Genomic DNA, 15,426 nt, shown 5'->3' on the forward strand with positions numbered 1-15,426 from the left:
ATATACCACGGACTGCCAAAAGAACAAACAAATCTGTCTCAGAAGAAGTACAACCAGAATGCTCCTTAGAAGCAAGAATGGCGAGACTGCGTTTTACATACTTTGGACATATTGTCAGGAGGGATCAGTCCCTGGAGAAGAACATCATGCTTGGCAGAGTACAGGGTCAGCAGAAAAGAGGAAGACCCTCAACGAGGTGGATTTACACAGTGGCTGCAACAATGAGCTCAAGCATAACAACGATTGTAAGGATGGCTCCGGACGGGGCAGTGTTCCGTTCTGTCGTGCATAGGGTCGCTGTGAGTCAGAACTGACTTGAGGGCACCTAACAACAACAATTACCTATCCGGTGAATGTGTCCCACTCCTACCACCCCTCGTCCAAACTGCTATCATCTGCCTGAACAACTAAGCCTCCTAATTCCATTCTTACCTTCTCTTGTGCATTCTCCCCACAAAAGCTGTGGAAATCTTTTCAAAGCACAAGTCTGATCTCTCTCTTTCTTAATCGACCAATCTCTTTCACACACACAAACCTATCACTGAAAACACTTAATGGCTTTTCAGTTTTTCACTGCTCTTAAACTAAAGCCCAACACCTTTGACATGGCCTACAAGGTACCTTTCATCTCCCACCCCATGTCATTCTCACCCCATCCACCCACCTTTGCTTCAGGACCTTTATACATTCTGTTCCCTCACCTAGTCCTCCCCAGCCCTGCCTCCATTCCTTACCTAGTTAAGTCTGACTTACCCTTCAAATCTCAGCTCAGATCTTTCATAGTACTTACCAGTGTGTTCTTAAGTATGTTATTAGCTGCTGTTGAGTTGGCACCCAATTTGCACAACAGAACAAAATGCAGGTCCTGAGACATCCCCATGATTGGTTATGGACTAGACCACTGTGATTATAGGGTTTTCCTTGGCTAATTTTTGGAAGTAGATCCCCAAGCCCTTCTTCCTAGTCCATCTTAGTCTGGAAGCTCTGCTGAAGCCTGTTCAGCATCATAGCAACACACAAGCCTCCACTGGTGGTGGGTGTGCATGAGGTACACTGGCCAGGAATCAAACTTTCTGCATGGAAGTTGAGAATTCTACCACTGAACAGCTACGATTCCATGATAAATAAGGAGCAGGACTATTTACTCTTACAGCAAAGTATATAGAAATAAAGACAAACTGCACCATGAATCTCATGCCTGAGCATCAGCTCATGAAAACACGGCTGACACCCCTGCTATCCCCAATGCTTCCTCATCGAGGTAATATTTCTCCTCTTCTCACCTGGCTAACTGAGATCCCCATCCGGGGACTTTAAAGAAGGGCAAAGCTCTTGGGCTCACTGTTAGTATATAGTTACAGAGATTTCAAATGCTTGATTTAACCTAGTTACTCATATATTTGCTCCTTCTACCAAAAGAGAGCTTTAAAGAATATTTTCACTGTGGTCTTTGCTTTCTAACCAAAGTAATTTTTCTGAGATTATGGAATCACCACACACATCAACCATCTCTCAAGCTGCTTTCCAAATGAGCTAAGAAGAAGGCAGCTGCTCTAGCCCTGGGGCCAATGAGGTTTTGACAATGAATAACAAGAGGGCAAAGATAATTCTGGAGATCACTCAGCAAATGGAAGGGCTGTTAGATACAGACAGAGGTCAGAACCTAAGGCACACTGGTAGCCACTGCATTCAATACTGAGCTCTAAGCCAAGGGTTTTCTTTATGGACATCAGCCAACTTATTATCCCTAAGTGGCCTTTCAGATTGCATATCTAGTCCATTTTTCTCAGATTTCATGAACCTGAAGGGAAATGGCCTGCCCAAGGCTACAGAAGTAGTGGTAGAACCAAAGTTCCCTGAGGCTATTACAAACTCCTCCTCTTTTTGGACTCTGCCTTTGAAAAGCTTAAATCCAATTGGTGAGAAGACAGATGTGGATTATGGCAAGTTCTGGTGGGAGGAGGATCTGAGCAGAGGGGGCTCCCTTTGGACTAGAGGCAGGGCATCCCCATGTCAGGGACAGAGAGGAGGAGGCAGACATACAAAGCAGGAGTGGAGGCAAAGGTCAGGGTGTTCCCAAGTGAGGCATGAACTTCTCTGTGAGTAGGACTCACAGGTCAAAAGGGAGGGGGGTGGACTGATGGGAGACTTGTGGAGAATGGTGACTACCTCGATGGGTTGCTAGGAGGAACAGACGAGTGAGCTGACAAGCTGAAAGACTGTCAAATGGCACTGAGGGTCCAGCTGATAGTAGAGACATGAATTTGTGTCAATACAGGCAGTAGAGACATGAATTTGTGTCAATACAGGCCCTAATTTAACACACCACTGTGACCTCACTGGGATTCTAATAAATAGAGCTGTCCAATCCCCATGAAGTAAACATGCAGTCCACAACAAGATAATCGCCTCTCTCAATACATCCTGATTATGAGATAATATCTGTCTACAAAAAAAAAAAACTATTCCCATGCCTAACAAGAAAAGAGAGGCGGTAACACTCTTTTCTGCTCTTTAAAACTGACACCATGTCAGGAAAGCGATCTGCTTCCATTAAGGTTACAGCCAAGAAACCCTACGGTGCAGCTCTACTCTATAACAGACAGGGTCACCATGAGTAGGGATCTACTGGATGGCAACTAACAACAACAACAAAAAATCAGGAAGGCGGAACAAAGAAGTGGCTAAGAAATGGGCTTTGACATCAGAGACTAAGGTTTGAATCCCTACTCTGCCACTTACTAGCTGTGTGATCTTGAGCCAAGGTACTGGACCCTCCCTGAAACCGTTTCCTCAGCTGTAAAATGAAGATGAGAACCCTTGTGAAGCACATCTCAGCTCATTGAGAGCTATGGCAGATTGTTTGCAAAAATGGCCAAAAGTGAGCCCCTCCTTGTATCCACACATCTTTGCAAGATGACTTTACAGTTCCTTCCATCAAGAGGCAATGTCTCTTACCCTTCTCCTTGAATCTGGGTTGTCCTCGTGACTTGTTTTAACCAATAAAATGGGGTGATAGTGTGTCCATTCTGGGCCTAGGCCTTAAGGAGCCTTGTATACCACCTTGCTCCCTTGGACAGCTGCCAGGTGAAAAAACCTGGGGGTGCAGAGACAGGGGCAAGCTGTCCTGGCAGCTGACTGCAGAAGCATGAACTAAATAACCAGTTGTTGTTTTAAGTCACTGAACACCAGTGTGGTTTTTTAACAATCACTGATAGCCCAGCCGAGCCCGGTGCTGTCGAGAGTACTACTTAATTAAAAGTAGTTATGGTGGCACGGTTTTTTTTTTTTTTTTAACAGTTGCACAGTCGTTAAGAGCTTGCCTGCTAACCAAAAGGTCAGCAGTACGAATCCACCAGCTGCTCCTTGGAAACCCTATGCGGCAGTTCTGCTCTGTCCTATAGGGTCACTATGAGTCATGATTGACTTGGTGGCAACGAGTTTTTTTTTTTTTTATAATTTACGACTTCTCTCTTGTCCAACAATTCTTCCAGTCATCAGCAATCTTCCTTTTCTACTGGATCATTCCCATCAGCATTCAATCACGCCACTGTTTTTGCCTTTTTAAGGACCTTTCCCTTCACCTACTACCCTCAACCATCACCCTGTGTCTTTTCTCCCCCTTGCAGCAAAGTTCCCCAAAGAATTGTCCATAGTCATTCTTTCTAATTCCTCTCTTCCCATTCTCTTTTAAACCCTCTTTTGCCCCAACCCTCCACTGAAACTGGATCTTGTCAAGGTCACCAATGACCATCATGTTACTAAATCTCATGGTCAAGTCTCAGTCCTCCACTCACTTGACCCAAGTCAGCATCATTTGTCAGTGTTGCTCCTTTTCTCTCTCTTCAATAACAAGCTCTGCACTTGACTTCTTCGTCACCACAGTCTGCTTTTCCTCCTACCTTACTGAAGACCTTTGCTGAGTGTTTGCTGGTTCCTCCTCATTTTCTCCCTCTCCAGAGGTCATTCCTTGGCCTCTTATCTTCTCTAACTAACTCCCTTGGTAATCTCATCCAGTCTCATAGCTTCAAACACCATTTTTATGTCAAAATAACAAAAACAAACCAGCTGCCCTTGAGTTGATTCTGACTCATGGCAACCCCATGTGTGTAGAGTAGAATTGTGCTCTGATGAGTGGCCTGCTTCTGAGTTCCAGGGTGACACTGTCAGCAATGGCTGTTGTTGTTAGGTGCTGTTGAGTCAACTCCAACTCATTGCAACCCCAAATGACAGAGCAGAACAGCCTCATAGGGTTTTCTAGGCTGTCACCTGGAGCAGATCGCCAGGTCTTCCTACTCCAGAGCTGCTGGATGGGTCTGAACCACTGATCTTTCCATTAGCAGCTGAGTGTTTAACCACTGCACCACCAGGACAATAGCACCCAAGGCAAAAAAACCATGTAGACCAAGGGTTGGCAAACTTCTGCTTGTAGACCAAATCTGAACAGCTGCCTATTTGTTTATGCAGGCTACTTGTTTACAATCTGCAAGTGAAAAATGGTTTTTATATTTTTACTTCTTAGTCCCACAAAACAAAAAAAAAATCACTATCTGGCCTTACTTTAAGAAGTTTACTGACCCCTGACATAGATGCACTGTCCTGGCAAATTCCTTGGCTGTAGTCCACAAGGTCCCCTGAAACAGAATCATCTGGATTTTTCGACATGACGTGACTTCTGAAATCAAGGGCCTTCTAAGCAATAGTCGAAAGGTAATTAGATATACAGTGGCCGATGGCCATGACTATTATCTTAAAATAATGGTGGCACCCTCTATATAGCTGGAAAAAACACAGCCAAAGACGGAAATGTATTCTACGCACGTTCCCAGGGTAAAGCATATCCTAAAGCCAATGGCTAGGGATAGATATTGTTCTAAATTTGGACATATCTGATGACAGTGAAGTTTCCTTCCCTTTTCTTACCCACACCCAAAACAACACCCCACATTTCTCATGAGAAAAATTCCTTCACACTTATGGTTTCCATTTCCTACATCTGATCTTTTGCTTAACAAAAAACTGATTGACGGGACACTTGAGTTACACGTCAACTGCTCAAAAAGGAAGACAGAAATGTTCAATATATTCAAATTTTTTAGTATTGTGTCTAGCACACAGGAAGTTATCAGCATTACTGTAATATTATTACCTCAACAGCTTATTGTTTTCTTATTATTATATATATTATTGTATATTGTGTACTACATACGATAGATACAACATATATTGTATATATTATATAACATACTATATATAAAAATATATATATATTTAACACGTAAATACATAAATATAAAACGGTTATAATCTATGTTATATTTTACAGTATCATTACATACATTATTATATCATTGTTATATTATCATAACATAGGAGGTACTATGTCACAAACTAGCTGTGAGACTTCAGACAAGTTACTTCTCTAGTTTCTTCTTTGGTAAAATTGGGGAATTATTTTTTAAAAAGTCTTACTACTCCCTTCTAGTTCAAGGCATCTATGATTCCATAAGCATGTTAAATAACCTTTTGCTTCATGGCTTTGAACCTCACTACTGAATTGATTTAGACATGGTCTTCGTCCATTATGTTTACTTGAATACCCTTATGCTCTACACTTGTTGATTCAAAGAGCCCTCACAACCAGCTATTTAATAACAACTGGGTTGGTGCCTCCATCATGTACAAGCAGTTTGGGAAAATGGTAATGAGTCAGCCTCAACAGAAGCAGCTAGGAGGAAGAGCTGGGTCATTAGTCACGTTGGATCATTAGTCATGCTGCCTAACAGTAAGCATTACACTAGCAATGTTAATAACACTTCTAGGCTCACTTTGTCCCTTTCATGTGAGGAAATTAAAGTGCTTAATAACTGCTCTCTGGGAGGCAGAAGACAAAAAGTCGTGATGGTAAGTGGGTATCCTTAAAGTCGCATGTCTGTTTTCTGTGAAACGCAGGACTTGAAAGAGATTGAATCCATGCCAATGCAAAGGATTGTGAGAAATTAGAATTTTGTAACAACAAAAAAAAGGATTCTTAGCACTGAGAATGGTTTCTGAACTTCCTATGCCCTCTCCCTGACCCCCATGCCATCAGATAACTCATCACTACGACACTAGTAAGTTTTACAAGAGGAACAATTTCAAAATGGTAATTCTCGACACTGATGTGCTTGTGGCTAACTGGTACATTTATGCATCACTCATGAAAATGTTAACTGACACGTCTCTCTTGGAAAACAACGTGGCGAAAGCTTTAAAGCTATCCTTATGCTCTTGGCTTGGGAACTTTACTCTGGGAACTTTAAGGAAATCATCCAACAGGATCACAAAACTATATGAATGAGGCTACTATTGCTGCTTTACCTGTAACAGCAAAAAAGGAAAAAAATGTCAATATTCAACAGCAGATGAATGATTCAATAAGTTACAGAATATTAACATGAAGAAAAGTCACAGTCACTACAGCAGCTATGAAGACCACAAAGAAGGAAATCAGAGAAAACAATTATTGGCACATGATTACAACTATATGCCAACTACGCCTGTGTACGCACCAGTCCTGGAGAAGAATAATGATAAGCTGATACCTTGCTCACTATGTTGTAGGCCCTGGTGCAGACAATCAATCTGTGTTTTCTTTTTCTGCATATCCTCAATTTTTTTTCCTATTTTTTCTTTAACAATGTAACATCTTTCCAACTAAAATAAAATGTAATTTCTCTGTATTTAAACTAATAACAACAACAACTTACTGGACACTTGCTATGTGCCACGTAGAAGCCTAAGCACTTTGCATGCACAAATTCCTTGATCCTCACACAAGAGTACAAAGCAGGAGTTATTTGCAGGTAAGGAAACAGAGGCCCCAAAGCTAAGTAACTTGCCCAAAGTCCCCCAACTAGAAAGCGGAACAGCAAGGACTCAACCCTCGCATCCAGGCTCCAGAGTTCATGCTCTTATATCACTTTGTAACTATAGAAAAAAAAAGTTTCAACACTACAGGGAAAATGGATTGTCCTGGTTAGTTTACTATTCTACTTAACTAAGAGTAACTCAATTACGTCTGGTCCGTCAATAACCATTTTCACAGAAATTCAATACAATAAAAAGTACTCATTTCATTATTGCACTCTGCAGAACTGATGCTTTTCTCTCTGCACTCAACACGCCAGAGCTGCAGATACAAACAGCAGTAGCCAGTGCTGATAGTCAGTGATTCACACCCAGAAGTGGACCTTTAACGTCATCTGGCATATAATTCCTTCAACCCAGAGAATAAAACACGTGTAGTTATCCAAAATCACACAGCTAGCTGGAGAGAGCCAGGCCTATGATCCACATCTACCGACCCAGTAAAATTCAGAGCTCTATCACGCAATGTATGAGAATAAGAACTGCCATTATTCATTAAAGGCTTATTGTATGCTAAGGGCTATAACCCCTTTCCGTGAATTATCTCATTGAATTCTCACAACAGTCCTTTAAAAAAAAAAAAAAAATTTTTTTTTTTTTTTTTTAAGGTAGGCATTATTACTAGCCCCACTCAGAGATCTGGAACCAGGCCTGGAACATGAAGGTATGTGTCTAGTCTTACTTAGCTGGACGGCGCTGGGCCATGGTGTGGGTAGCAAGCATGCAGCCCCTGAGCATTCTAGTGTACTGCCTAAGCTGACACCAGACAGAAAGGAAAAAAAGGAACCACTTTGGTTCCAAAGCAATAGAATAAAGAACCAGAAACTCGATGGTGGGAGGTAGGCCTGTTTCAGCTCTGGCCAGAAAAGCCATCGATATTAATTACCTGGCACACAGACTACAGCTGCCCCAGAGGCTTCTCTGCTGGCTATCTTGTAGAGGCAAGTCTAAACACCGCTGTTGGCTGAAATTCAAGCAATCCCAAATTTGCCCCTATAGCAGAGGTACACAGAGAGCACATGGAATTGATCCAAATCCTCGACCCACGCCCACCTCAGCCAATTTCCTTCCCAGCATAGTAAACCCCCACAGTTAGCCCGATTCTGGGAAAGACACTTTTTATAGTCAGCTCTTCCACTGAGGGTGTTAATTTTATTCACTCACACCCACACTGTGTACAAACATGCAAATCATTAACATTTCCATTTACCAGACTGGTATGGCCCTTAGCTGCTAGGATTTTTGAAGGAGATAACAATTCAATTTGCAATTACTGCTGTGATTTTTAATTCCCAAGGAAACTTCTGCCCATGCTGTATTCCCAAGAGCAAAAATGAGCACTGAAAGCAACCCCACAAATCATTTCTCTAAGAAAAAATAATAAAATAAAACAAGAAAGGGGTCTTCCAGGAGGGTAGGATCACAGATCTACTTCAGAGAAGTTCATTTAGCTCTAAATTTCAAGGTTATCCTAGGCGTCTGGGTCAATGAATTAACAATTAAATGTTGACTCTTTATGATTTAAGGGCCTTTTTTGCAGCATCTTTTGCAAATTCAGAATTGCTGCGGGATACAGGAAAGCATACATACCTATTTTCATTCCCCAATATCTCTACTTTGGGCAAGGAAAGGCAGAGTGAACGTTTCCAAGCCCTATATAACCACTGGCATCAGCACGTACCTTTTATTGTGCACTTACTACAGACCAGGAGCCTGGCTGCCCTTCACACCCCATTTAATGCTCATGGTAAAACTGTGAGCCGGTGACACTGCACTCACGCAGTACACCCGGTGCTGGGGACAGAACAATGAACACGGCAGACAGAGCCCTTAGGCAGCTTACACTCAGGTGGTACAATAAACAGATCAATTTTTTTAAAAGCATGTGGTTAAGGGCTATAAAGAAAATAAATAACACAATAAGATGACCTCATTTGGAGAAGGCCACTGGGGATAAAGAGGGTGAGAGAAATGAGGCAATTTGGGATTACAAAATTCACTTGGGATTACAAAATTCAAGGCCAGACACAAAACAGGAACAGAGCTCCACCTGGGGCTCTCAGGATCATGTTGGAAGCCACTCTCTTATCCTGCCTATGGTCCTATTTCTTTGTATGGGGCTCACTGGAATTCACTATACTAATATAAACGAGTCAAATTTATCAACCATGAAAAGCATCTATCATTTTATTTAAAAACAAGTGCAGTAAGAGTCAGAGGCTATAATCTTAGTCCCTCATGGGGTGCATATCCTGCCCTAGTTAAAACCATCAGAGAGAAGCATCTCTAAAACCCCAAAACACCAAACCCACTGCCATCAAGTCAATTCTGACTCACAGCGACCCTATACGACAGAGCAGAACTGCCCCGTAGGGTTTCAAAGACTGTAAATCTTTAGAAAGCTGACTGCTACATCGTTCTTCCATGGAGCAGATGGTGGATTCGAACCGTCAACCTTTTGGTTAGCAGCAGAGTGCTTTAGCCACTGTGCCACCAGGGCTCCCTGAAGCCTCTCTACTAGGCGTAAAATGCCCTTTAGGGTGACAGCAGGCACAGGTGGTGAGATTTATGTTTCTCCCGCTGGTTTTCTATCACTTCAAATTTTCAACTTTCTTTGTATGGACCTGGAAACAGAAATGTAAATAATCTAAAGGGCAGATAATGATTTCCTTCAAATTTGCCTCCAGAATGTATTCTGGGCTTGACCTTCCTAATCACAATCGTCTTTGGCTCTGGTTATTCTCCGGGGTACCTGCCAATGCAGTGCGACAGGCTGGGCAGAAGCCAGGGGCAGCCTGGGCTTTTCCAGCTGCCTGGAGCAAATCCACACAAGGACCTGCCCCATTTTCCTGCTCACTTGCCCCTGAACAAACACTGACGCCATGTTCCCTGCCTTGGAGCTGGTGCCACCAGGCATCCACAGATTTCACGACTGTGGGGAACGTGGACCGTGGAAAATACACTCAGGTTAGGGTTGGATGGTGCCTGGGATTCATTAAATCCAGTTCCTAAATATTGTTCTAAAACCCCATTTCCAAAACATAAACAACCTTCAAAGCAAAGACAAACAGATAGACTGTGAAGGACTACTCCACATCCATGTTATTGTGGGTCCACAGCAGGGCTTCATGCAAACCAAAAACAGCTTTGAGTTCTGAGATGAACTTTGGATTGGGGCAACAAACTGCTGTCCCAGGGTCTAACCTGTGCAAACAGACAAAGCCCTACAATGGCAAAGGTCTGCTCCTGGATCCGTGAAGACTTAAAAATCATGGACAACAAGCTGCTCTTCTTTTTACCTCCAATTCACTGTGGATCCTGAAATTCCCACTATCAACAGTGGTCCTAGGATTCCTCTCATTTCAATTACTGAATGTCAAATTGACAAGGGCGACTGGAAAGATTAGATAAGGACCTGGGAGGGGGGGGTGAGTTTTTATGTTAGCAGGGGAGGAGCGACTTAGGAAAGGAGGGTGAGAATGGTTGTGTAACTTGAAGAATGGAATCGATGTCACTGAATTAATTGTACATGTAGAAACTGTTGAACGGGTGTATGTTTTGCTCTGTATTTTCTTAACAACAACAAAATAAATAAATAAAAATTTAAAAAAATTACTGAACACAACTAAATAAAAGAACAAAATAAAACCATTCTTTAATTCTGTCTGTAAAGCCAGCTGTTTCCAACAAAAATTTTACAAAGTTTTAACCCTTACATTTTTCCAGAGTGTCAGAAACAATCCGAAAGTAAGTAAATATATTAAATTCCTGCTATAAAATGTAAAAGTAGTACCTTTGAGTTATAGTATCAATTCCAATTTTCTTCTGGGCGGCCAGAGATACCAGCCCCATGGCACTGAAGAAGGGTGTCACATTCCAACCCACTTCAGTAAAGACCCATTTCTGCTAAGATTCACCCGGCAGGACACTGTACTATAGTGTCATAACCAGCAATTTTTTTTTTAATAAAAAGAAGTGTTTAAAAATACATTAAAGGAAGTGCAATGAACTTTTACATATCTATTACATGGATTCTAACACTTGTTAAAATATAGGCTATTTTATCTGTATGTCCCTCCTTTTCTTTCTTTTTTTTTGGCTGAAAGTAAATTTTAGACATCATGACCCATCACACATAAATACTTAAGCATGACTATTCAAAAGGACATTCTCCTACATAACTCAACACCACTATCACTTGAAATAGAATTGACAATAGTTGCCATTATCATCTACTACCCAGTTCATATTTAAATTTACCCAGTTCATATTTAAATTTCCCAAATTGTCCTCCAATTGTAGTATTTTATAGCAATTTTGTTCAAACCAGATTCCTCTCAAGAACCACTAAGGCATAATGTTGTCAAAGTAACAAATTGGACAAAGAAAAATAGAAAAGCAGAGACACTGAAACCTGAATGTAAATTATCATTCCACCTATTTTCCCTTTAAAAAGACAAAAACAGATCCATAATCTGACCAGAGAAGATGACATATGTTAGTATTCTCATACATCTTCTTCCAGTTTATTTTTTCTGTGCATAAGCACATACCCATATGTACAGTCTTGCTACATATCAATGCTACCAGCAACCTTTTTTGACAAGTGGAGGTAGAGGAAAAAGACCCAGTGAAGTCTTCCTTCTGACAGCGTAGGCATATCTGCTGGGTCTGCCAACTCCGGGTTTGCTGGGCTGAAAACAGTGAAAAAGGTAGCTGGGTGTGTTGGAAGATTGAACCGTCCCCAGGGCACTGTTCAAAGGCACTCCAGTTCCAGGAACACCACTGCATTGCTTTGTGACCCCTGTTGGCTTCCCCTCCTCAAAGCCGATCCTAATATAAGCCCTTGAGAGACACAGGTAGGTACTGATAGACGCTGCTGCCTAGCATCATGGGTGTCCAGGATGGATAACATGAGATTTTGTAACAGAAGGTACTCTGAACTCCTTGAAAGAAAGATGCTGTATATTTATATATTCTCTAAGCCAAAAATATCACAAACTCCTGGATATCAAAACTTGGGTTTGAAACATTCTTTAAAAACTGAAAATTTCCAATAAGCAGACATTCTGTACCTGAATAAAACATCTTAAGCCGAACTAAATTCTCAGCCAAGGAAACAAACTGAGATACAAACTGTTTTATTCCTTAGGATAACCGTCTCTTAATTTCCTTTAAATCATGTTGAACTGCAAGCGTTTTCCAACCTGGAGTGTTTCCTCAAGCAGTTTGAGCTCTGGTTTTAAGCCATGGTTTTCTTCCTGGAAATGAAGCCCAGGACTTTCTTACCTTGCTTCCAGGGGCACAGATGGCTTCGTTTCACGGGTTTCTGTTTTTCGATAGCATTGCCCATTCTAAAGCCAGAGGATCACAGGGCCCTTGCTGAACAGCAAATAAGGACCACCTCCCTAGCTGAAAGTGGATTCATCTCTCGGACATCCCAAATCACGCAGAGGCAGAGCCCAGGCAAACCCTTACAAGGACAACTTGAGAAATTCTGCTCTGAAAGGGTCTTTGCCTTTTGCCTTTCAAACTCTCTTCAGTTCCAGAGAGGAAATCAGAAGAAAAGGCTTGTTATCGCCCTACCGGTGAGTCGCAGTAATCCGTCTATATTAAGAACTCTTTCCTTGGCCCTCCTTTGACACTTGATTACTCATCTTACACAGCAACGGGCCCAGAGAATGGACTATATTCCCAAATATTTTCAATGCTGCTTTTCCCTGGGGGAGGAATGAGGAATCAGGTAATCAAAAAGCTGACAGTTATAAATGGACCGATTTGGGGCTGTGCCACAAGACACAGATCATATAGACCCTTATGTCACACCTTCTTTTTAAGCTCCTCGCCCTCAGACCGGCATGAGAAGTACCATGTGATGAGTTCTGTCAGAGAAAACAAGCTGATTTCATTAATACTGTGCTCCCTACAAAAAAACAAACATCAAAATGCAAGCTGCATCTCAGTTGGCAGATAAGGAAAGACGAGGGAGGCCAAACACAGCCTATAGTTTGTAACCTCAAGTTCCATTTAGGGAACGATTTTGCTGGAGAAAAGTGTTATAGCACTTGAATTTTGTACAGCAGGTCTGCTGGAAGAAAAAAGGGCGTGAAATTATATACTTTTTGGTAGAAAGAAAGAAAGATGTCAATGCAGATGAAAAGATTTCATTTATTTTAATCCTAGAATTTAGGGATAGAAAAGCCCTTCAAGAATGCCCTTCTGCAAAGTAAGGATACAGGCTCTGGAGCCCAACAACCTGGGTTCAATTCCTGGCTCTGCCAACTGAGCACAGCAGCCTCAGCTTCCTCATTTGTTAAAGGGCATAATTCCAGTCCCACCGCCTCAGCTGCACCAATTATACCACTGCCACTGAGTCAATTTTGACTCACAGCGATCCTGTAAGACAGAGCAGAACTGCTCCATTGGGTTTCCATGGAGCATCTTGTGGATTCAAACTGCCGACCTTTTGGTTAACAACTGTAGCACTTAACCACTTTGCCACCAGGGTTTAATGATCCTCAGCTGTAGTGAGGGTCAAATGAAAGAGAATGTTTGTGAAGTGCTTAGCACACTGCCCCGGCACTTATGAAGCCCTCGGTAAATATTTACCTTCATCATTTTTATCATCTTGGACTGTGAAACTATATTAGCTCAGATGGCAGATTTCTGGCTTCTGCCAATTTGGTCAAACGCGCACATTCAAAGCAGAAATACAATTTATTTGATGGGGTTGGATGGTATGATATGGCACCAAAGCGTAGAACTGGAGTAAAATTTAAAGATAACATTAAAAAAAAGAAGGACTCACAGAAGTAAAGAGACCGAGTTTAGGAGGCACTAAATGCCATTCCGGTTGCGACTCTTCAGCCTCCTCTGTTAGAACTTCCGGGCACCACAGCCATTGTGTTACACCAGCCCCTGCCCATTCTGAGAGAAAATAATCTTGCCAATTTATGGAGAATGACGAAGCCAAATGCAAACCTCTATAACATCTTAAGACTTTGTATTTTGATCCACAAGTGTAAAAATCATTTTTACAAACTCACGGGCAGAGATTCCAAACTTGGAAAAACAAATACCACATGTTTGTTTCATTCCTCCAATGACATTGCAGGAAGGAGAGCAAAGGTATGAAGGCCACGCCCGGTTCCCAGCCCCAGGGTCCTCTTCTCTAGACCAAACTGCAACCCCACTGAAGAGAAGAAAGACCCAGAACCACCACCACATCATAGGTCCACTGAAACATAACATCTAAACTCAGCACCCCTTCCATCAACAATCATTCTCCATCCTTTTGGGAAATCCTGAAGCAACTTCATTTGTTTGTTTCTACTAAATGCCATAGCAATTTTCTTTAGGCAAGTTATCAGTGCTAGATATCTGACCTCATTTCTCTCACAAAATAGTTTCCAAAAACTACAGTAAATCAAACGGCTCTAATTATAACTGTTGAATTGGTATAGGTTCTGCTGTATATATTTGTTAACAATAAAAAAATAAAATTACAAAAAAAAAATAATAAGTTCCTTACTATTGAGGACAAATAAAACAAAAAGCATGGTCTACTAAAAAAAAAAAAGGAAAAAACAAAAGGGCTCTAATTACAAACCTCTCATTTCACCTAAAGAGAATTTTAACTTGTGAACACTTGGCAAACAGCTTACCAAAGCTCTATCCATGTGCCACTGCCCAGCACTTAGCATAAGACCCAGCACACCAAAAACCAAAAGACCCATTGCCGTTGAGTTGATTCCAACTCATATCGACCCTATAGGACAGAGTAGAACTGCCCCATAGGGTTACCCAGCACGCAGCAGGTGCTTAATAATTCTGCTGAACAAACAAATGGGTGGGTAGATGAAAGAATAAACAAATGAATGAACAAAATTCTCCCTACATGCACAGCGATTCCACCCGGGGTTTCTGAAGGGTTAAGGGGAGGTTCTGATCCGTACATAAGCTTGTTTCCTCTCGAGAGTCAGAGGGCTTGGGCCAACCTGAGCAGGAACACTGTTCCATTGGCCTCTCTCACCCCTCACCTCAAACAGAGCTCCTTTGCCTTGGAGTTTCATCTGAATCATTTTTAGTTCGCCTATTTGTACGTAAAGCCCTTGAAGTCGAATCTTTGTGTCAGTTCCTCGTTGTGCCTGTGCGCACAGGGAGAGTGGATTCCAAGGGTTGTGCAGTGCACAGCTGGGTACCTGGCTCTGCCATTTCTTGACTTGGGGCTGCTGAATCTCAGTGTATCCCAAGTTCCAAGCAACTAATTTACTGAAGAACTTTTCAAACAAGCTGGAAATTTCCTCGAGAGAATAGCTTTGAAATGAGGATCCAGTGGTTCACCTGCTTCTCAGGTAGTCATGGCCTCCCAAAATGATTCAGAATTGAACTGTTTGGGGATGGGGGTGGAGAGAAAGAAATGAAATAGGCTATTCTGAAGAATTCTTCACTGATTTCCAGCTTGGGAAAAGTGTCTTTTAGAGTCATCCCTAAAGGTGAATACACTCATCACCCAAG

At 41.9% G+C, this 15,426-nt stretch overlaps 1 protein-coding gene across 5 annotated transcripts in view; it reads right to left on the bottom strand.

The window, feature by feature from the left end:
* The window catches only part of RAPGEF1 (Rap guanine nucleotide exchange factor 1), a 158,005-nt gene that overhangs the window by 119,366 nt on the left and 23,213 nt on the right, over nt 1-15,426 (bottom strand). Inside the window, exon 1 of one of the 5 annotated variants that reach the window (XM_049896940.1) lies at nt 12,199-14,361. The exons of the other annotated variants lie outside the window; for them this stretch is intronic. Within the exon in view, the coding sequence (XP_049752897.1) occupies nt 12,199-12,262 (64 nt within the window). The 5' untranslated portion in view covers nt 12,263-14,361. Of the gene's footprint in view, nt 1-12,198; nt 14,362-15,426 lie in introns of those variants that run through there. 5 annotated transcript variants of the gene reach the window in all.

Source organism: Elephas maximus, chromosome 9, assembly GCF_024166365.1.
Source record: "Elephas maximus indicus isolate mEleMax1 chromosome 9, mEleMax1 primary haplotype, whole genome shotgun sequence".
NCBI lineage: Eukaryota > Metazoa > Chordata > Mammalia > Proboscidea > Elephantidae > Elephas > Elephas maximus.